The sequence below is a fragment of the Melospiza melodia genome, chromosome Z (assembly GCF_035770615.1).
Source record: "Melospiza melodia melodia isolate bMelMel2 chromosome Z, bMelMel2.pri, whole genome shotgun sequence".
NCBI classification, from domain to species: domain Eukaryota; kingdom Metazoa; phylum Chordata; class Aves; order Passeriformes; family Passerellidae; genus Melospiza; species Melospiza melodia.
Window position 1 is genome coordinate 27,594,827 of NC_086226.1, and position 22,145 is coordinate 27,616,971.

Here is a 22,145-nt window from a genome sequence, read left to right on the forward strand (position 1 = left end):
TTCTTTCATATAAGAACACTAAATTTGCATTTTCACATTCATGACATAGCTTATGCTGATGAAATTTTAAATACTATGCCACTTGAAATATATTCTGCTGAAACTTTATCTATTGAGCCAACACCTCACATGGACACACACACAGGTCCAGCTGACCACCAATGAATACAGACACAAACACAGACTCTTATCCTCCCAAAAATTCTGCTAAACCGAGCAAGAGCTGTAGAGATTACGCTCCTACCAAACAATTTCAGTGCAAGTCTAGGAAAGCAAACACTGAAACAGGAACAATCCCCCTCCCTCCAGTTCTTCCCCATCAATACTGGAAACTGCCTGAACTGTTTCCAAGAAAAAAAAATTACTATGCCTTGACTACATGCCACATATCTGACAAAAAAAAAAAAATAAAAGGGTAATTCTCAGATTTTCAAACAATAGAATGGGCAACCAGCTTGGCTTAAGCAGAGGTGCTACTACATGTAAACACAGACAACATGTTTGCACACAGGTGTAGATATGGCCTAAGACACAGCAAGCCCTGTGCTTGAAACAGCTTGATGAAATTTCTTTCCAAGCCTGGTTTAAATGCTTTTGGTAGAAAGTGTGATCAGTGTGCTACTAGCACAGATGCTGCCACAATCATTTCTATGTAAAGACACAGCTTTCTCACACTGAGAATGCACCAGAAAACTTCTGAGTAAAATAACATTAAAATTCACCTCACATTAGGACCCTGTTCCCTCAGATTACCTTTTTGCTCCCTTTTTAGCTATTCTAAGCTAGTCATATGGCAGGAAATAAGATCCTTTGGAGGAGGCATCAGCAAGAAGAGGAAATGATACAGTACTAAAATAAACTTCTGAAGTGTCAAAAAAATGACAGCATTTGAATAAAGAACTGGCTAGAAAACTGAATTAAAATGAAGTTTTAGAGCAAATCTGAGAAACAAAAATAACATTTAAAGAGAAAAATGTTCATCTATATTTATCCAGGACACTTGCCAAATTTGTATCCATACACAAGCACACATATTTACTGCAGAGTACAATTACACCACAGGCAGGCAAAAATTCAAAATAAAGCTGCTGGCAGATATATTTGAACTGGAGCACTTCTGCAATAATAGCTCATCCATGTTTTATTATTTTATAGGCCTTCAGAAAAACTGTAGTATCCAGTCTTTCCTGGAAGAATCCAATCTATTCCATGGGAAGGAATAATTTGGAGGAGTACAAAGGGTAAGGAAGGAGAAGGGAGAGGAAATGGTTTAAAATGGATAGATTTGCAACATTTAGAAAACAATTCTTGAGCAGTCCAAAATGCCACTGAAAGCCTGTTTCAGATCTCTGGCTCTCTGCACGTCCATGCTGTCTGCATCCAATAGATGTGAGTAACAAGAACATGATTTGAGTTCCAATAAAACAGTAAGAAAGTCACTGTAGTAAAACAAATGTAATGGTTTTGCCCTTTATGAGGAAGATCAAAGGTCTGAGTCACCCATTTGCAACAAATTTATAAAGAACTCCTCTTGGCTGGAGTTGCTCAAAGTCCAAAGACAATTAGACCACTGAGGCATGGTGACTTACAAATCAAAGCACAGAAGCCAAAGGAGTGAGGTGAGGGGAGGTAGCTCAGCAAATACAATAGAACATAACTTTTTGTCTGGAATCGAAGATTAGGAGATTAGGAGAACAGAAGAGCTGCAGTTACCTGGTGTGGCTGTTGGAGGACAGGCTTTCCCAGGGCTGCACACTACAGCCTGTGACTGCATAGGCTCCCCCACAGCTCCCATCCAGCTTCATCAGCAAGGCTTTTGCTGCATTCTCAGCTGTCTTCCTGCAGTCATGAGCCCTCTTAAGCATCTGTGTGACATTTTCATCACCTGTCTGGTCCCCTAGTTTTCAAGCAAACAATGTTTCAGACAGGAATTAAGGCAAGAGATCCCTCTACTCACTCTCAGTTTATACCAAGACAATGACAATAAATTACCAATCTATGAACTAAAAGCTACTTCACTTCCTTGTCAGCATCACTGGTAACTGGGATACCGGCCCAAATGCACCCTGCTCCCAGTGACAAGTTCCAGGTACTTGCGGCTCCAGGCAACATGTTTTAAGTGATGCAAAATTTTAGCTTGTCTGTTTATACAGGGTGTGCATTTTGCATTAACATTAGGTTTGGATGCTTGAATTATGAACACACTTGAAAAGCCTCAGCCTCAATTACAACTCTTACTCCCGTCAGTGCAGTGTGGTTTCACGGCGTAGTCATCTCTGGAACTTCTCCTCACAGGCACCTTGATCTCAAGCCTGATGGTTTGCCAGAACACCTCCTTACAGGCTACCTGGCCAGACTGAAGAATTGCCCTGCTGCTGAGAAGCAGCCTCCCACGTTTTACAGTCATGCATACTAAGCCAAAAGAAAACTAGCCCTGGTTAAATTGCTATATTTTTTAGTGGTTATACAGCACCTGTGAAGCTGGTAAGCTTCAGGAGAAGCAGGACTGAAACCATCACTGTCACTACTCCTACATTCTTCCAGCTGCACTGCAGTTAAATCATTAAATTAAGACATGTTACTGGCTATAAGAAAATCTACGAATGTATTTGTAAATTAAGCTATAATATATTTATACTTTAGCAAAACTCAACAGCTTGCTCTGTGTTGGATTTTCATTTAATCCTTGTTCAAGTCAATTACCTGCACTGCAGACTTGCTGAGTGAAGTGCATGCACTAGAAGTAACATTAATGAGGAAGAAAGGAAGGGTGAATGTTCTGTTAAGAGAAGTTGGATATGCTCAGCTTTAAGTGATGTAACTCCCATGAATTTTCCCCTCACAGATGTTGATATAAAGCTTGACTGATCTTCAAACCAAAAATCTGTTATTTTATCTAGGTGTGTTAATCAAATTTCATCATGAAGTAAAGGTACATAGACCATACACAACTTCCTCTATGCTATGTTGTGTAATGGGAAATTTGCACTATTTCTATCTCATGGCTGTAACTGATAATACCATAATTAACAGCTGTAGACAGATAGCTACGTAAAAATTTAATTACAGTCTCTTCCATAAAATACACATCAGATGAAATCCTACTCAACCCCAAAGTACTTCTCCCTTGTAAGATTTCTTTCTACCACCTAAAGGAATAGAAAATCCAAGTCTCAATTCACTTTTGCTACACAGTGATCTCTGCCAGCTGGGAAAAGTTCCCTAGCACGTGGTGGAAAGGAATGAACAGAGTTCGGAGAAAGGTGGAAGAAAATCTCAGACATCCCCTCTCCTGAGAAGCCAGTGCTCCTAACACACCATGCACTTGCTATGCATCAGCACAGTATGAAGAGTTATTCTTTCTCTGAATGCTTCTTTCTACTTGAAGATTACCATGACTGCCTTCTACTGTCAATTAAAGGAATGGAAATACTAACACTGGAATTTCATTGTGGAATCACCTCTTTCTATCAGAAGAATGGAGCCAGCAGAAATGCCAAGCTCCAAATTCTGAACTGTACTGTACCTATGACAGTGGTTTGTTCCATTATTTAGCAGGCAGCATATTAAAAAACAACACCTAACCACAGGATTAACTAACAAAATAAGAAAAATCCAGAACATACAGGCTAAACAGAAGATAGAATATTTTAAAATTCTAGAGCAAAGGTAAAACAGGGGTTGAAAAATTACAGCCCTTAAAATTTTTTTTATTCATAACTACTCAATGCTACTTTGTATTATTTTAATCCCAGTTTTTCACAGATTAGACTGTTTCTGGGGGATCAATCTTGGTGAATCTGGATTTGCAACTACCACAGCTGTATGGCCCTAAGCCACCTGTGCTCACAAGTATTGTTTAATTATTCCACTCTGTACGGCTGCATGCCTACAACAATCTCACCCCTGCCAGAAGAGGCATCTCCTCGTGAAACCAACACAGGTGAACTTAAATTGCTCTCTTGCATTTTACCCCTATTTTTGAGGTGTATAAAATGATTTAAATAGTTGAAAACAAGAAATGACTGGAGAGCATTCTTAAGTAATGGGTGATGACATGATTCACCATTACAACCAATTCTACTGACAACTGACATGCCAAAAAGCCCCAGGTAAATTAAGTGGTTCATTGACACCTTACCAACAGAACCAACACCTGCAGCTCTGAATTGTCCAAGAATGAGACTCTGCTCACTTTCTGCCAATGCCAACAGTAGCTCATATGCTTCTATGCACTGTTCACTGAAAGGGAAAACAAAAACGACACAAAATGTTAACTGCAATTTAAAGAAGAACCTGCAACAGCAACAACAAAAAAAGAGCTATCTGATTAACTGCATGATTATCTACTACCTTTGTAGCAGCAGGGATATTAAAGAACATTATACACATAGCTTCTATCATGAGCATTCAGCAGTCTCCCCATTCTTATAACAGTAACAGGCTGGCCTCAAGTAATGTAACAAGCCAAAAGATAAGAGTGACCCAAAATAAAGCAAGCTCCAGAAGCATGTTTTAAACAGGTGGTCAAGATCCCTTTGAGAAGCTTTTCCCAGACCTTCTTAGTATACAACCTACAGTATTCTATACTCTACAATACAATTATACTACACAAAGTGTTGCAAGTGGAAAAGATGCAAGAAAAATACTTTTTGCTCTGTCCTGGCTGTAAGATATTCCCCCTCACAACAGAATAGCTTCCAATTATATTTAAGAGTCATGCAATCCCTGTTGCATTTTAATGTTTTTAAAATAATATACTATTAGCAATTTACACTTCATTGCAATTTGCTCAAGGCTGATAGTAAATAATACATTCTTTAAAAGGCACACAATTTGTTCCAAAACCAAACCTGCCAGTCCCAAATTAGTTGCAGTTGAAGGTGTTAAGTCACACTGTATTTTTATGAACAGCTTGATGCAAATTTAGATACTAACTACCAAATACAAGCCATTAGTCTACAATTCCAACTAATGCAATACAAAGTCATTCTGAGTTATGTGGAGTATAACACTCTTGCTCCAGTGGTCTTCAGACAGGTACAGAGATCCTGTATCTTAAGGCTGTATTCAGCAACACAGATTCAGTCTACACACAATCCCTAATTCAAACATTAATTCAGTATTTAAGAATGAAGAGATAAACCTCTACATTCCTGTTAGATGCTGCTCAACTATAGTTGAAATATACTGTAGGAATAACTTCAGTTGGGTAGTTTGTCAGGTAGTTTAACCCAAGGGGTGCTTTTTCAGGGAGAAAACAAAAAATTCACAGTATTACTACGGCACACCATCAACTTCTTAAACACCTCTACCAAGTCTCCCCCCAGCTGCCTCTTCTTGGCTGAGCCCCTTGTGTAGGTACATACCTGTACTGCAGTGCCAGCCGGAGGGCTGTGGCATTAGACTCGTACTTGCCCACAAGCATGCTCATCCTCTCTGCATTGCTCTTGCACTCCTCCAGTGTTATTGTCAGCAAATCATTCTGGGATTTCAGGTGCTCAATACGGCTGCAAAAAAAAAAAGCAATTTGCAACCTTCAAGCTTAACTTGCAGTCACTGTTCTGAAAATTCTAGGATAATCATATTTTGAAACAACAAAAATTTCTTAGTCTACACAAGTGTTTTTTAATGAAGATGGCAAAATCCATCAGTTCTGTATATCTTATCAAAAGCCAAGAGGATAGAATTTTCTCTCAGGTCATCCTCTTCTCCTCCTCATAAAACGTAATCATAACCCTGTGCAGTAGCAGCAAGCAGAAAGCTGTACCCTTGTTTTGCAGCCACAAAACTGCCTAAGATGGTTTCATATTAACCTTTGGCTCAATTTTTCTGCCTTCATTCCTCACTTTCTGCTGCCACATTTGCAACTTGTTTTAAATGGCATATTCATTAACGTGATTGTGGGTGTGTTCAGGGATCATGCAGTTGCATAAATGCCTCCTTTCTTCTGAAAATCCAGAGTAACCATTCCATCTGAAGTCATGTTTGGGTTGTGATTAGAGAGGCAACTTCCAAACTATGAATGAGGTTTCACTGGGGCAATGTAACCTCCAAATGTTCTGGCAAAAGTCAAACAGAAGCTTAACTGTAATGCCCTCCTCAATTAGGTTAACCCTGAAGATGAAAATGAAGATTTAGAGAATTAGTGTTATTGTTCATTCTCTCTGCTGACAACTGAACCATACATCAATATATTACACCTAACTGTAAAAATTGGATATATGCCAAAACCAGAGAGAAACAATTTGAAACCTTGCACAGGTAGATAATGAAGAAATCCATGCCATCCAGGACTCTAAAATCACTGACTTCTTGACAAAGAAGACTAAGAAGGGCTAGTATATATGTTTGTCAGAACAAAGCCCTGACTTTTCTAGATATTAGGACTGCCACTTTCCACTTTCCATATCTTGACATCTTCTATAATGATACATGTTGTCAAAGCATAATTGTGCAGTGTACAGAAAAAAAAGAAAGAAAAAAGAAAACAAGAATTACGTTTTGCAGCATTACAAAAACATGAGCTATAAATACAAAGAGATATTGTACTGATAAGACTAAATTTGAACTAGTGTAGGGAAGACGGAATTTGGATAGAGATATGCTGAGACACAATTCTCATACTCCTGATCTACAGTTTTGATTTTATATGCCAAAAAAAGACATGAAACACTGGCTTTGATGGAGCTTGCTAAAGGATAACACCAGCAGTATTTTAACTGCAACCAGAAAGCTGCAATCTCTCTTCTGCAGACAGAAACCTATTTGCTGGTATTTATGCCCCACCATGCATGAGTACATTTATTGAGACATTTAATTGCTATTATTCTGTTTCTTCAGGACAAAACAAAGCAAGCTAATTTCAGAATGATGCAGATGAAAGTATGGGAGTCCTTATTTCAAGGAATAATGTGTCTTATGAAAAAAAAATGCCATGACTACTTGGTCAGCCACACAGAGGGACACTCCAGAGTGCAGACAGGGGAAGGTGCTGTGCTGATCTATTAATGCACAAACCCATAGTCATAGAAAGAATCCTTAGCACACAACTGAATCTCATCTTCAGCAAGCTACACTCCGTGTTTATCTGCAGCTGTCACAGTTGAGCTGGAACTGAACTAAGAAATTATCAGAAAGGGTAAAAAAAAGAGTCAACTCTAACAAAGCTAACAGAAGACAACATGTGTGAGCACATCTAAATTTCTTGCTCACCTATTTAATCTCTCCGTTTCCACTTCAAACTCTCGGATTTTGCTTTCAGAGATAGCAGATCCATGTGAATAGAGAGTCTGGAAGATTTCCTGGATGTTTGAGCAGTCTTGGAGGGAATGTGCCAAATGTTCAGCCACAGAACTAGAGACCTGTACAGGGCAGTTAATAGATCATTGTGAAGAGATACCCACTGGATTTCTCCCAGATAACTTCAGCATTGAGAACTGCATTTGCTTGCACGCACTCACTTCAATGCATTCATTATTCAGTTTTTGTTATGAATTTTACATTGAACAGAACATTTACAAGATTCCATTTTTAGAAGCTATTTTGTTCTAAAATTCTACAAACCAAGGGTGAAGTCCACTATTTCATTATACATTTAAAAAGCCTACTATGCAAGTTATTTATGTTCTTGAGAGCTAAGCAAAGGGTTAGAGCCAAGTTCTTCAGTAAAAGAAATATTAACACACAGTAACAACAGCGTTATTGATTTACACTGGCATTTCAAAAGCAGAATCCAGTACACTGTTGAAAGCTGTGAAATGAAATTGAAGAGTCTTCCTGAAAAACATTTTGGTGGAACTGACTTCAAAATTTTCCTCTTGAATTCACTCATGAGAATGACTTCTAGCCACTTGTTTTCAGAAAATGAGATCTTAATACTGGGTGAAATATTCTTTGTTGATGTATTTTGCTCAAACTAGCTTTTAAAGTGTTTTCAGATAGTCCACATTAATAATTTTATTTAGAAAACAATGCTTTTATTGGAACATGGATCATGCAAGAACACAGTTCTTAGTTCTTACCCCTATGCTGCTGATTTCTGATCCTAAGACAGGTCTATCAGATGATGAAGACTCTGATCTTGTCTTTGACAACTTCACTCTTTCAGCAATCTGCAAGTCAGAATGCTACACAGGTTACACAGCAGCCCACACTCCATAAAGATCACACTAACCTCAACTATTCTCTAGTTATACTTGCAAAGCTGAAGCAAACTGCTAGAGAACTGAGCCCTGAGTTGTAACTGGGAGAACTACAATCAATAATGTTTAATTCCTCTCCATGGCTCAAGTTCACGGACCTTCTCAGGACTCCCCTAAACATCTCCCAGCTAATCCCATGCTTGCATGGCACAAAATGAAGCCTGCTTTTTCCAGGTCAGGAGAAGGGTTACAAACACACAAACCCCACCTTGGCGATGGGAATGTCGTTGCTGCTGCTGCTGGTGCTCAGCTCTCCTGTGCTGGGGTTGACGGGGCGGTTGGCAGGAGTCAGGCGGCTCGGGCTGGACGGGCCCGTGGCTTGCACACTCTGCAAACGAGTCTGCAGCTCCCGAACCTGCAACAAAACATAACATTCTGATTTTTCCTCTTTTATGGTTTAAACAGTCTGGAGATTTTCTCATTGTCTAGCCAAGTCTAACTGCTTCCAGCCTCAGTACAGAAGTTACATTTTTGTACGGTGGTGGTTGCTACGTTTTCACATGGGGAGCAGATGAGTGGAGGTTATTTTTAAATCCCACTGCTATCAGTTTTTTAAAATATGTGCAATGTGGAAATATGCAGAATACTGTAGAATAAGTACTCAAAGTTTCAGCTGTACTATAGGTATAGAAATTATTCTCTTTGTGTAAAGCTAAAGCTCCAGTCTAAGATGATGATGGCTAAACAAATCAAATTATAATCCTCCTGTAAATGGAAAACTCCAGTGCTGAAAAAAACTCTTGACATAAATAAATCACATGATGACTTGGTCATATTTAAAGGTTAAAGAAATTCAAACATTAATCATGCTTTGAAAACTACAGTCAACTAAAACTACCATTTAGTGAGTAATGTATAGACAAAAAAAAAAAAATACCAGTAAAGTACTCAACCAACAGTTTGCAAAAGCTCTCTGTAAACATACCCTGCAAACACTGCATGGTCTTCATAACACACCAAATACTTGCAGAACTGATGTCAAGAGATTTTCAGTTTAAAGGTTAAAAAAAAAAGAAAGGTCTGCTGGAGCCAAACTGTAGCTGTGCTAAAGATTATAGTGTTTACCTTGGAATAATTCTTAATAGACAAGGAATAAATGGTCTGCTTAACACAACAGCTATGACACAAGGTGAAATGACAGAGCTCATTTTTCCCACAGATCTCAAACAGAGTGTGAGATGAGAGAACGTGAAGGAAATCATCTAAAGAGGCAATTCCCCTAAACACAGTTGTCCTTAAATACACAGGTTTCTATGTGACTTTGTTGGAACAGTCCCTCTACAAAACTGAAATTGTGAAATTTTATTAGAAGTCCAGCCAAGTAAAGTGAAGCCCATTTGATATCTCCCCTTGTATGAAGCATGAAATGCAATTGTGATTCAAACTGTCTAAAGAAAGGTAGGATTTTATACTAAATACATTTATACAAAGACTAAGAAAGTTGAAATCCCTTAGTCAAAAACCCCCAGATTTAAAGTTGCATCAAAGCTTAGACTTTCTTAGGTGTCGGTGCATATGGACAGTGTTAATCAATCTCTGCTTGAAGCAGCAGCAGCAGTCATGTTCTCTGTACAACAGATGCTTCAACCCACTGCAGAGAGGAAAGAGTTCAAGTTGGAATGCTCTCCAGTCATCAAGGCAGTATTTCATGCCTCCTACAATCTTCTACAGTCTGCTCCTATTTCCTGAAGAGTATCCCTGCCTCTCTCCACTCTGTTGTATGCAAACTGAAGGAAGAGTGCCCGCACACTTAGTGTCAAAAGAATTTTTAGGTAATTACAAATTACAAAAAACCAAAAAAACCAGTCTGTGTGCTTTACATAACATGGTATTTTTAAAACGCCATAGGTGGCAATAATAAAAACACATGAAGTCACACTGCAGTTTTGAGTTCCCTGTTCAGTTGTGGAGGAGCTCTACACCTTGAACAAAATGATTTCAAACTACTAAAGTACACAAAACCTCAAATCAAATCCCCCAATGTTAAAAGTAACTTGCTGAAAAATTATATGGGTGCTTGACCCAGAATTATGTATCATAAATGCAATTATCTCATGAAGTTTACTGAGAAAAGTGTATGAAGTGGACATCCATAGCTCGTGTCTTCTACATATTTGCAGCTAAGGCATCCTTTGCTCATACAAACATATTTAGCTGCAAACATGGGTAGAATGCAAACTTTAAGGAAAAAAATGCTCTATTGGTGCAAACCAATAATTTCAGCCTGTTGATATGCATAAACTTGAAAAAAACCATGCATGCATATTTTTGCTTGCAGATGTGGAGCAAACAATGCAGACAGGATTTGTACTGTGGCATTGACACTGAGAAAACAAAAACAGCAACCCAAAAACTTCATCAAGTAATTGACATTTATTACTATTTCTCTCAACCAGGCTGTTCCAGATTAAATTCTCCAAGTGCTGAAGTTACAGCACTGTATAAAAGCAAACAAACAGGAAGACTGTTTGGATATATTCTTTATAAAATAAAATCACAGCCTCCATGTCCAGCTTAAAAATTGCTAAAATATTCACCTATTCTCAGAAGCCAGTCCTGTATCACACAAACCTTTAATGCAGATAGGTTTCCTTTATTCTGTGTTTTCTTACTGTGAAGTAACTATTGGCTAGGTTTACAAAGCTAATTATTCATACAAATCTGTAAAACAACACTGGCAACAGAAAGAGAAATTATCACAGCTAAGATTGTAGTAAGGTAAAGCTTTGCTTAGGAAAGCACTTCTAGAAGAAAACTCAGAGCACAACACAGTTTATTAATCTGTGCAACTCACTGCCTTAATATTGTATCATAGAAGCAGCCACGAAAAGTAGCTGCCTGCTTATCTGTCATTCTTGGTGTATTTACTAAGTCAGGCCTTCATTTATGAAATTACATGCTGAACTGACTGCTATAAATAACTGCATTAATTTTAGCAACACTGAGTACTGGATGCTAATTCTGAGCAGGATAACAGGGTGAGTTTGTCTGACTGGTAAAATCACGCATCTCACAATTCACACATTCAGCAAGCATCTCACAGCTGGGCTGCCCATCTACCACACTGCCCAGAGACATATTAGGTAACTATTTCTGGTCACCAAAAACTGCATTTTAAATAGATGAGTATGCAGCATCTTTTCAGAAAGTACTTTTCCACACTGGTAGCTATTCTACAGAAAAAATAAAGAATTACCAAAGATGGGAAAAAATACCCCAAACCAAAACCAGAGTTTGGTGAATGCACAGGTTATGAAAGGACTGGTTTTAAAAGCAAGATTAAAAATTGTCTGACTCCCTGTGTCAAGTCTTTAGCATCATTACCAATGTAATATAAATGATTCTGAAGATTAATGCATAGAATGAAAGTAAACTGCAGTACTGCACATGAGACACAATAAACACTTGGAAATGGGAGAGAGAGGAAGGGAATATCTTACAGGAAATTGATGACAAAATTGGCAAAATGCAATGGGTAAAGACAAGTATAGAAACAAACCCAAAAAAGTTACATTTTAAGACAGGGAAAGTGTGGATATCTGAGTTTGGGAAGAGGGATAACCAGGAAGGATTTAAAGAAAAATTTCTTGAGTCCTTGCATCACACTAGTTTAAAAACAGAAATATGCAGAAGGGTATAAAAATTGCCATAAACTCCTGAAGCACTACAATGAGGTGGAAACTATCTGGCAAGCAGATCTTACTATGTGGTCAGAAAAAAAAAAGGAGTTGAGAATGAAGGTAAAAAGGAGAAATCCAGGGAAATGTCTGTTAAATCCAGAAAAAAATATAGGGAAAGATCTTCCAAATGACTGAAGGAAGTCCAAGAAATTACAGAAGTAAAGAAGTGCTGTAACCCTGGAAAGAGCGGGTGCATTAGGTGAGACACAAGGCATCAGAACCATTAGGTTTCAGAGCAATGGACAGCCTAGATACAAAAGAAAGGTCATGTGCAAACAGATGTTCTCAAGTTATTAATATGAACAAAAGTAACTCAAAATGTCACTTATTAATATTTGATGTTATGCAATTGAACCAACTGTTGAACTGCATTTTTAATTTTTTTCCTTTGAATGCTGAGAATTGGAATAGGAAATACTGAAAAATTAAAGGTAATTTCTGATCACCTAAAGAACGAAATAAAAAGAAACCAGGAGTAGAAGACAAAAGGGGCTGACACACTATAGCAATGTTCAATTTATGAAAGACCTGATAAGCTATTAACAGGCATCACAGACATGTTTGTTCAAATGCATCATGGGCTACAGAAAAATATTTCATTGGAATATTCTCATTATTTGTAACCATGACTCTGAGAAGCACGTTTTTAGTCTTTTTATTTTGCACATGCATAGTGACAACTACATGATTCATTAACATATCCCAAATAAAACACTACAGCTACGAACTGCCTGTTTCTGTCACTGATTTCCACATTCAAAGGACACCTGCTGCTTTTGTTTCTAAACCAGTTTCAAATGAGAGACATGCCTGTGATTCTTTTCCCTCTACCCTACTTGTGACCTGTTTCATCATACAGTACCTTTGAACCCTTCAAGTAACAGCTCCTTCCCCTCTCAGCATTTTAATGCTGCTTCATTTCCTTTCCCCTGTTATAACAGAGGAGGAAGACGAAGTACAACAACCCACAGGGAGTGAACTTCTCCCACTTTCTAATTTATTCATGCATACTGCAGATCTGTGGAGGAGAAGATGCCAAATCAAACACCAGTGTAACAATTTGAGCTGCTCTGAGGGTCTTTCCCAGCCAAAAAAATGCCTTGCCTTTCATTTAGTCGTAGTGTTGATCATTTTCAGCCAGATAATTTTCTGCCTTTCCTATATCATGAGCACCAGAGCAAACAAAGTTTGCTGAGCTCCTATGTATTGTCTTGTGGGATCAACTGAGTATGGTAAAGAAATCTTTCCTGGTTTCTATAAGGTCAATTAAACACTGAGTATTTGCTTGTAAGTTTGGAATCAGAAATAAAACTCTACTTTGTTGACACCCAAGAGGAGATACTACTGCATAAGCAAATACCATGCAAGTGAAGGATACAGAGAATGGTAATAGCTTTGGGCTGCTACCTCAGGTTTCTGGTGCTCACCAACAGACAAAGGAGACAGAATAGCTCCAGGGTCACTTTAAGCTGTGCAAGCAGATAATAATCTCTAAGGGCCCATAATGTATCAGTGTTCTCCTGCAATCTGGTACAATACCTTCTGATCCCAACAGGAATGACTACAAAACAGAGTCCAGCAGATCCTGCCAGCTTTGTGTTATCTGAGAACAATATGGGCCCAAGAACACCTGCAATGCCAAGGATCTGAGTCCTGCTGTGGCATGGGTAGGTTTCAACTGTTCACAAGAACCACATATTTTAGGAGAGCCCTCTGCTAAAATCAAAGTTCTCTGGAGTGGGGAATGTGGGCAGCTGATGGCATCACACATAAAATGCTAATTTTCTACTACTCCACAGACTATGTTTTCATTAGGGTCTTAGCTGAAGACAGCTAATGAAGTGATTTTATTCTGGTCAGTTTGGTGATTTCAGCTGAGTTTGGAGAAGGTACAGAAAAACCTTCACAAGCAGAAGCATGGGATTAACTGAACAAGCTGACATATGGCTCATGCAGAACAAATTTAACAGACTTCTAGAGCTGGAACTGCCGTTTCATTTCAGACTTAGTTCTTCAGAAAACCCTCAGGGAAGCCTGAATGCTGCCCACACCCACTGCCTTTTATGCCAAACAACTCCTTAAGACTGTGCTGAGGTACCACTTATCTGACAACTTTTATGGGCAGTAATTAAAACCCACAATTTTTACTTTACTCTCAGGATGGAGTTTATATGCTGCTTCACTGCTGCTCATCTGAATCCCCTGCTGAACACAAGGGCTTTTGTGTAAGAACAGAAATATTACTTTTTCTTCTACTACTTAAGCCTGTTACTCTGTGTAGCAGTTGTAAATAGTGCTGACCTGATTACAGCCTTATTCTCATGTAAAAATAATCATCCCACAGACTGGTACAGAAGTTCCCCACCATCTTATCTGTATTACTGGATTCAGGATTATGGTCAGCTATGTTTAAGCAGTTTCTAGGGCTCTGACCAGCCTGGATCTAAATAGATTTTATTTTTAATGCAACAAAATAATGCAGAGGTAAAATAAACCTCTGCATGATGAAATTAGCTGTTACACTGCAGACAACCTACAGAAGTAAGCAATTACCTCACTTGCTAATGACTTGTGAGAAACAAACTCTGAATGTATGTTGTTTCTTAGCTACTGTTCCAGAGAGCAGCTCAATCTGTTAACTGAGCGCAGTAAATTAAATTAAATTTCCAACAAGCCTGAGAAAAATGTATTGAAAGCACTCTGCTTGATTGCATGCATTGGTCTGAAGGAACAGACCTATTGATCTGGTCAACTTCAAGCTTGTTCACTTCACCCAATTTAATTTGAGAAGGGCAATAACTAAATTTTAGTTGGATCTCCTTTCCCACTCTCCAGGGAAATAATTTGAAATGACTTTTGAGTTCAGGTGGCACATAGAAAATATTTCATAGGTCAAAGAAAACATTTTTTTGTTGCCACTATGGACATGAAGCTACATTAAAAATGCAAATATGGTCTCCAGTGCAACAATTACATGGTATGCAGACAGGGTCATATGTCACAAATTAACTTCTCTGGTGGGGGTAATAAATCAGTTGTTCTGCATTATAAGGATTATATTAATTACCAGATTTCAGTAAAGTCCTCTGTAGTTACAAACAACTGAAACAAGCTGATGACCTTAATTCTGCTTCCATCAGAGATACTTCCAGAATAGAGAACTGGAACTGCTGGCAGCCAGACAAAACATAGCAGAATTGTGAAAAGATGCTAAGGCTGGCTCTAGAATTAATGCAGCTGTGTTAGCTTGGCTTTTTCTGCTTTCCTTTGGATACGATCCTGATGCAATGATTCTGGTTTTAACAGGTATCCTTGCATAGCTATGCATTTAATTATACAAAGATAACTTTAATATTTTGAAGTTCCATTTAGAAAGTAGCACTCCTTACTGTTTCTTCAGAACCACAATCTTCCTGTGTCTTGGACACCACACAGTCCAGCTTCTGGCCTCATACAGCCACAAGTGTTTTGTGTTATTCTGTTCTTGCTCCAGTTTCTAAACTCAGTTGTCCCTGAGTTTAGAGAGCTGTTGCTCCCATTTTTATTTTCTTTCTCTAGCATTTGTAAAGAGAAAACAAATTAAGAATTTGTTTTACCATGCTGAACAGGACAAGTCCCTACTCTACAGACAACAATCATTTCTTTGACCATTGTCTACATAATTTTTTGCCAATTTAAACTGCACTTTTAAGAGATAAAAATGACTTATAACATTCCAGATCAGATCTCACCACTTTTTATACAGTTTTTCCAAGCCCTAGTGAAAATAACTTCTCTGGTACCTCATAGGACTCAATTTGCTACTATGGCTCAGCCATGCTGATCCCTAAGAGTACAACACCAATTCCTTCCCCTTTTCTGTTTCTCAACTGAGGAGCTCCTAGATGTCAGCATTAATTCTTGTTACCATTCTTTTAAGCCCTTTAACTTGCATGCTGTACTTCTCAAAACAGGAATCTCTTTGTGTACTCAAGGCCACCTATCTTTCTCTGGTTTGATATCTCAGTATTGATCTGTGTCACCTGGAGTGTCAATAATTGCATTTGTGTAAGCAAATTTCTCAAGTACACACTTCAACTCTCTGCCTGCTTGTGCTGATGTCCACCTCCTCAGTTTGGCAAGAACCCAGCCAGTCCATAAATGCGACTTCTGTAGCTCAAGGGGTAGTATTGCCTCCAGTAAAAAAAAAATTGTCATTATCAGTTCAAAAATTTCAGGACTGAAAACAACCCATGGTATATAATAAGACAAAAATTTACAATGGAAAAGTTGAAGTGATCTTGCTTTATAGGATTCGAGATTACTATTCTTGCCTCATCACACCTGACTTTTTAGCGTTAGGAGAGGACAGGGAGTTTTGAAAAGGTAATTTGAGTCTTCATACCTCAAGATTGCAAATCTCACACGATGTAGCTCATGCGATAATGGCACAGTCACTGCAGAGCAATGTTAGTTTAGAACAGCAAAAAAAGCTAATCTGGTGGCAACGGGTAAAGACTAATACTTGCAATAGTTTACCATGATGTGGTGGTCTGAATTGTCACTTAGACTGAACACAAACTTGAAACTGCCTGTTTTAAAAATAAAAAAACTTCTATCTAAACAAAACTCTGCAAATTTACCAGGTACAAAGTTAACAAATTTTAAAAGTAACTGAGATTGAGGTCACATTCTCTTGGATCTTTCATATTTTTTGTGAAGAATCTTTCCCCCCCCTTTTTTTTTCTCACTTTGGACACCACACAAAGCACAAAGCCTTTATCTGACCTTAAAGCATCATAAAATGTAGACAGGGAAGTAGGACATGGCTGGAACTACTCATTGTTCAGTATGAGAATTACTGCCCACTGACAGGAGTCCTGCTCTTTTTGTTTCTCCTAATCACAAATTGAATTTCCATCAAAAACAAAGAAATATTTGTTGTTTACAGGAAAAAATAGCCTCACAGGAAAATTCACTAGGTGAACATCTGCTTTCTCTATATCAGAGTTACATATGCTTCCTTTAAGATGATTATCAGTTTTTCTGATTTCTGAAATCAGGCTGTTTTTGCACGCTGGCTGTTTTTCACAAACTCTTTTTCAATTATGTTCAGTTCTGTCCTAGTTTCGTCATTTGTACAGCCAAGCTTTGAAAGCAAAAAGCCCTACAATGAGCACAGGAAGTGAGATTAAAGATAGGCCTGTTCTGGTGACAAAACCACACAGGCTGGAGGAAGAAGAAAGTGTCATCTGTACAGCAGCCATACCCTTCTACGCAGCCTGTCTCTCTCCTCACGGACAGCGTTCATGGTGGCCTTGGTCCTGTTGAGCTCCTCCTCTTTGCTGCACAACATGGCTGTGAGGCTCTCATTCTCTTCCCGCAGGCCAGCCAGCTCCTTCTCCCACCGAGACCTCTCCTCAGAAAGGTTTGGATAAAGGTCACGTCCCAGCACTCCCTCAATCTCCTCCACAGTCTGCAAAAACACAGTCATTAACAAACAGAAAGGGCCAAAGACAACTGAACAGGATTAATGGGCAGATTGAGTGTTAACAGGCAACTCTACACACTCATACATACACCCCCAGCCTCTCAACACCATTAGTCTGCTTCTTTTGTTTGCTAAGTAAAATCAAACCAAATCATTACTTATTTTCTTTGACAGTTTGACCATTTCATTAAAACATTTCATACTGACAAACACCAAAGCAGACAAATACATGCAAATAAAACATGTCACCTGTGAATGACAGCAATCCTGGTAGTTTAATCTCAGAATATTTTAGAACAAATCAATAACTCCTTGTCATGGGTGAGTGCTGTACTTATTGTTTCCCTGCTGAGTAACAGGCAGAAATGAGTAGTCAGTGAATGTGCATGGCATGGGGCCTTATTTATTGCTAGACCAATGCCACAAAAGGGCAATAAAAAGACTGGGAGAGGATTAAAAGAGGGTTCTTAGTTCACATGTCCCTGAGTATGTTCTTTCTTTGAGGTGACAGCGAAATGAAAGGAAGAACTCTGGCCTTGACTAGTCTTACAGAGGATGTTACAGCCTTTCTAGTATCTAAAAAAGGCTGGGTTTCTGTGGGACACAATGGTATCCAGCACTTCCTGCCCCACCTCTGTGCTCAGAGCTGTGTAGACACTGCTCAGTTCAAGGGACATTTCACAAAATTCCAGTGGGCAAAACTGAACTACGAGCACCCACCAAAAGCAAGGGAACACTGCCATGACTGAACTGACTGTCAGGCTGGCCACTAACATGCTGAAACACAGCGTAACAGTGTGCGCTGTGCCTGAGCTCCATGTCTAACTATGGAAGATATCTGCAACCAGCAAAACCACTCCAAATGTTGTCCATAAGCTTTTAATCTCCCTGAAAACAGTGTGCGTTGAAATGATGGGAAGAAACGTGGAAAATAAAAGAATATATGACATCACTGGTAATGCAGACAGTTTCATTTAATTGGCTAATCCAAAAACAAGTTATAGCTAAAGCCTATACTTTTACATCTAATATGGAAGATAACTGATGCACCAAGGTTAACAATATTCTATTTAGTTGCTTAATTCAAAAGAACATTTATATCCTGAACTGTCCCTTCCAATTCAGCATATTCTAGGAATCTATGATTCTATATATTACTGAATATTTACTGCTTTGTTTACTTCTTTAAATTGGGAGGGACCAAAAGAGCCAACTAGACTACAACTGAAAATAATAAGCCTAGACTACAACTGAAAATAATAAGCCTAGCTGGAGACACTTTTTTCTCCCTGCAATAAATCTTACCAGTGTTTTCAGCATTGTCTGACTTTGAGGTATCAATGGAATTTTATTATTTCTTCAGTTTATCCTTTTGAATTGTATTTCATGTCTCTCTTACATAAAAGTGCAATACATTTTAGAGTCACAATTATGAAACTCTATTGACAGAGTATCAGAGTATCTACACTGTAATTCTGCTTACAGGAAATTGAAATTACTTTTCTGAAAAAGCAAAGGCTTGCAACATCCCTGTGAGGTGAAAGAAGCTGCAAGTCTCCCTTGTATTAGCTTCACTTGGACCCATAGGTCTCAAATTATAACCAGGTAAATTATTTCAACACAGCATGAGGATGAGTTCAAGATCTGAATAAGCACAGGGTGGTTAATCTCACAATGTAAAGAGAAGCTCTGTAATGGCAGGAGTATCCTCTTTTGATGATGCCAGCTTTATTTAAACAGTGCCTCTTTGTTGCTGTTTTGTCCTCTCTCTTCTTACCCCACACCACCCTCGCAGTTCCCCTGCTGTTTTTTCACCTCTCTAATGTGTAGTTCTGCTGCTGACTCCTTCTTCCCCATTCCCCATGCTCCAGTGTTGCTATTTTCCCAACCCCTCCCCTTCCTAGACCACTACATCTCTCTGGTGTCCAATATGCTACCAACTGTCCTCCACGGAAAATAAAACATAAACACTCCACACAGATATAGCTATGTAAAATAATGCTGATTAGTTTTCTTCAAAGCAGCATTACAGAGCAGTTTTATCTGGTGTGTTGCTGCACAGCAGACAATTCAGGTATAATTTCACGGAGTATGAGATTGAATTACAATGTCATGTTCTGAGCACAGGGCAGCAGGATGTCATATCATGGTAATTCCAGTCTTGTTGCTGCCACTGCCATCAGTGCTCTCTGCCTTATTTTCTTTACAAGAAGTGTTGTGTTACAGATGAGATATCAGATTAAATCAGCAAGTATCAGGTTTAAAAGACATTAAAGCAGTACTTCTTCCCATGGTGTAACTCAATGGCAGAATTTATTCCTAACAGAATTTATGGAGGCCAAGAATTTAGACAGGTCCAAAAACACAGTAGACAGAAAGAAAGAAGAAAATTTCATCCATTACAATTAAACACAAAGACATCATCTTTGGTTCAAGTTCCTACTGACCCACTATGCTGGAAGCATCTCTAAAGGAAGGAAAACAACATAGTATGCATGTAATTTTTAATGTCTTTCCATTAGCATCTGCCACTAGGTAATCCATATGGACTTTTGGTCCAACACAGTACAGCTGTTCTCACATTCTAAATGTTTCATCCTTGGAAATATTTACAGCTTTTTCAATCAGCAAAATTTTAGCGGTTAGGTATCTGTTACTGATGTGAACTCCAAAATAAACAAAGCATTAACCAGACTATTCTGTGGAAATTTTCTTAAATTCTTTTCTTAAAGTATGCTTTTGTAACTGATAAGTGAGTAAGACAATCTGATAAATTTAATTTCAAGGTCTTTTCAGTTTCTGTGGGGCAGAAACAATTGAGACAGCTAGGGTGACATAGTTTGCATAAAAGAAGCAAAAAGTAATTCAGCAGCAACTGCAATAAAAGGAACCCAGTGAAATTTAACCACCAAAGCTAAAGGATTTAAAACATTTAAATGCATTAGTCTGTTGGTGAAGAAAACAGCCAATAGCCAAGGCAAGAGGTAGTCAGAATACTTCAGGTTTCCATTCACAATTCCACTCACTTAAAAATTCTCTCAATTTTTTTCTCTGAGGAAACAGGAAAGCAGAAATGACCTGCAGCCAGGGGTGCAATGGTGGAGAGGGGCTTTTATGTGTGGGTTTTGCTTTGTTAAACACATCTCACTTCAGATACCTCTGTGGGCCTCACACAGGCTGACCTCTACCCATTTCCCATAATCCACAGTCTCTCTTTTGGTAAATAGTGACCTCTGAAAACAGTTCATCCCAAAACTCCAAAAAGTACTTGGCAACATTCAAAGTATTGATCCTAATCCTCTGAGACACTCAAATAAACTGCTTTAATACTGATGCCAAGAGACCAGAAGTCTAACATACACACATTCTTCAAAATATTACTCAACATTAATTGCTTTATATTTTGTTATATTCTTCAGGCACCACCAGGGAGAGAAGGAACTTTTCCCAGCAGTACTACAAAGGTTGTCAAAGCCATCTAGAAAGGTGAGAGACTTCTTCACTGCAAGACCAAACTGTCAGTACAATTTTTCTTGTATAAATGAGTCACTGACACCTTTCCACCTGACACAAAAAGCTTGTTCATGTCTTCCCCTGTGTATAGGAAGATTCTCTGTGGCTCTCTTGCTTTCAGGTTCTGAACTGCAGTGCCTTTTGTTACATGTGCCAGCAAACATCCATGTCCTTGTTTGGTTACATTCACAACATACAGCTATCACTTGACTTATTTGTTCCTGAGACTGATTTATCTCATTTGAACTAATGCACAACCAATGTCCAGTGTTAAATTACCTTTTGCTGCGCTCTGGGGAATGGTGTTCCCCAATTTAGTGTTCCCACTGAAACAACTCCAAACTACAGCCCTGTTCACCCATTTCCCAGACTCCAGTGGAGGGATAGAAAGGGACATCAGAGGCACAAAAGGCAAAGATCAAGGGTTGAGATAAGAACTATTTACTGGAAACAGCAATGAGGTAAGAAAATTAACAGTAAGAGCAAATATACTGATAAAGGACTGTACAAGAAATGGGCAGTTTGCACATGAGCTCTCACCCTCAAGAATACATGACCAGGAAGAGACCCCTTTCCCCCTTTTCCTGGAAAATGAAGGATATAGGATAACATGGCCATGCCCCCTCCTGGCTACTGCAAAAATTAGCCCAGTACTGGCTGGAATCAGCACAGCTTTATATTTTAAGGCAGCCAATCACAACTTAACCAACCACAAACATACACAGTGTGTTTTCAGTCACTGGTCAATGATTACCTGTAAGACCTTGGGCAGGTGACAGCTTGTTTGCTGAATAAGCAAAATTGCTTAAGAAAGTAAATTAACTGTTGAGTATCCTCATGTCTCTTATCTTTGAAATGAGCATAGGACAAATACATTTCTGATCTGAGGTCCAAAGTAGCTCCTCCTGGACCTTGGGAGGTGTAGAACAGGTGTGTTACTACTTACAAACTCACACTGTGAACTCGAGTTGACTCCTGTGAAGTACTTTTAACATCTTTGGAAGCAAAGTGTGATTATGATTATTACAAAAGTGATCAGGTGTCTCAGGCAATGAACATGCTGCATTTTAGAGCCTAATGTTACCATTACCTTAATAGCTAAATCACAATGTTCACTGGCAGTAGTGAGTTGTTCAATGTGCCTGTCCACTTCTGCCACCGATAAACTGCAGCTGCTTTTCTTCCTCCCACAGACAACATTTTCCAGACCTGTCAGCACTCTCTGCAGTTCTGAATTCAAGTCACTACAGTTATCTAAAAGAAAGCAAGACAAAACAA

The 22,145-nt window shown here is 38.7% G+C and overlaps 1 protein-coding gene across 2 annotated transcripts in view; it reads right to left on the reverse strand.

Moving 5' to 3' along the window:
• Positions 1 to 22,145, reverse strand: part of MCC (MCC regulator of WNT signaling pathway) — a 184,528-nt gene that overhangs the window by 27,014 nt on the left and 135,369 nt on the right. For both annotated transcript variants that reach the window (XM_063180405.1, XM_063180406.1), the window contains 8 exons: positions 21,958 to 22,121; positions 17,133 to 17,339; positions 8,413 to 8,559; positions 8,025 to 8,114; positions 7,216 to 7,364; positions 5,370 to 5,510; positions 4,142 to 4,242; positions 1,714 to 1,897 (listed from right to left, as the gene is read on the reverse strand). In XM_063180405.1, the coding sequence (XP_063036475.1) occupies positions 1,714 to 1,897; positions 4,142 to 4,242; positions 5,370 to 5,510; positions 7,216 to 7,364; positions 8,025 to 8,114; positions 8,413 to 8,559; positions 17,133 to 17,339; positions 21,958 to 22,121 (1,183 nt within the window). The remainder of the gene's footprint in view (positions 1 to 1,713; positions 1,898 to 4,141; positions 4,243 to 5,369; positions 5,511 to 7,215; positions 7,365 to 8,024; positions 8,115 to 8,412; positions 8,560 to 17,132; positions 17,340 to 21,957; positions 22,122 to 22,145) is intronic.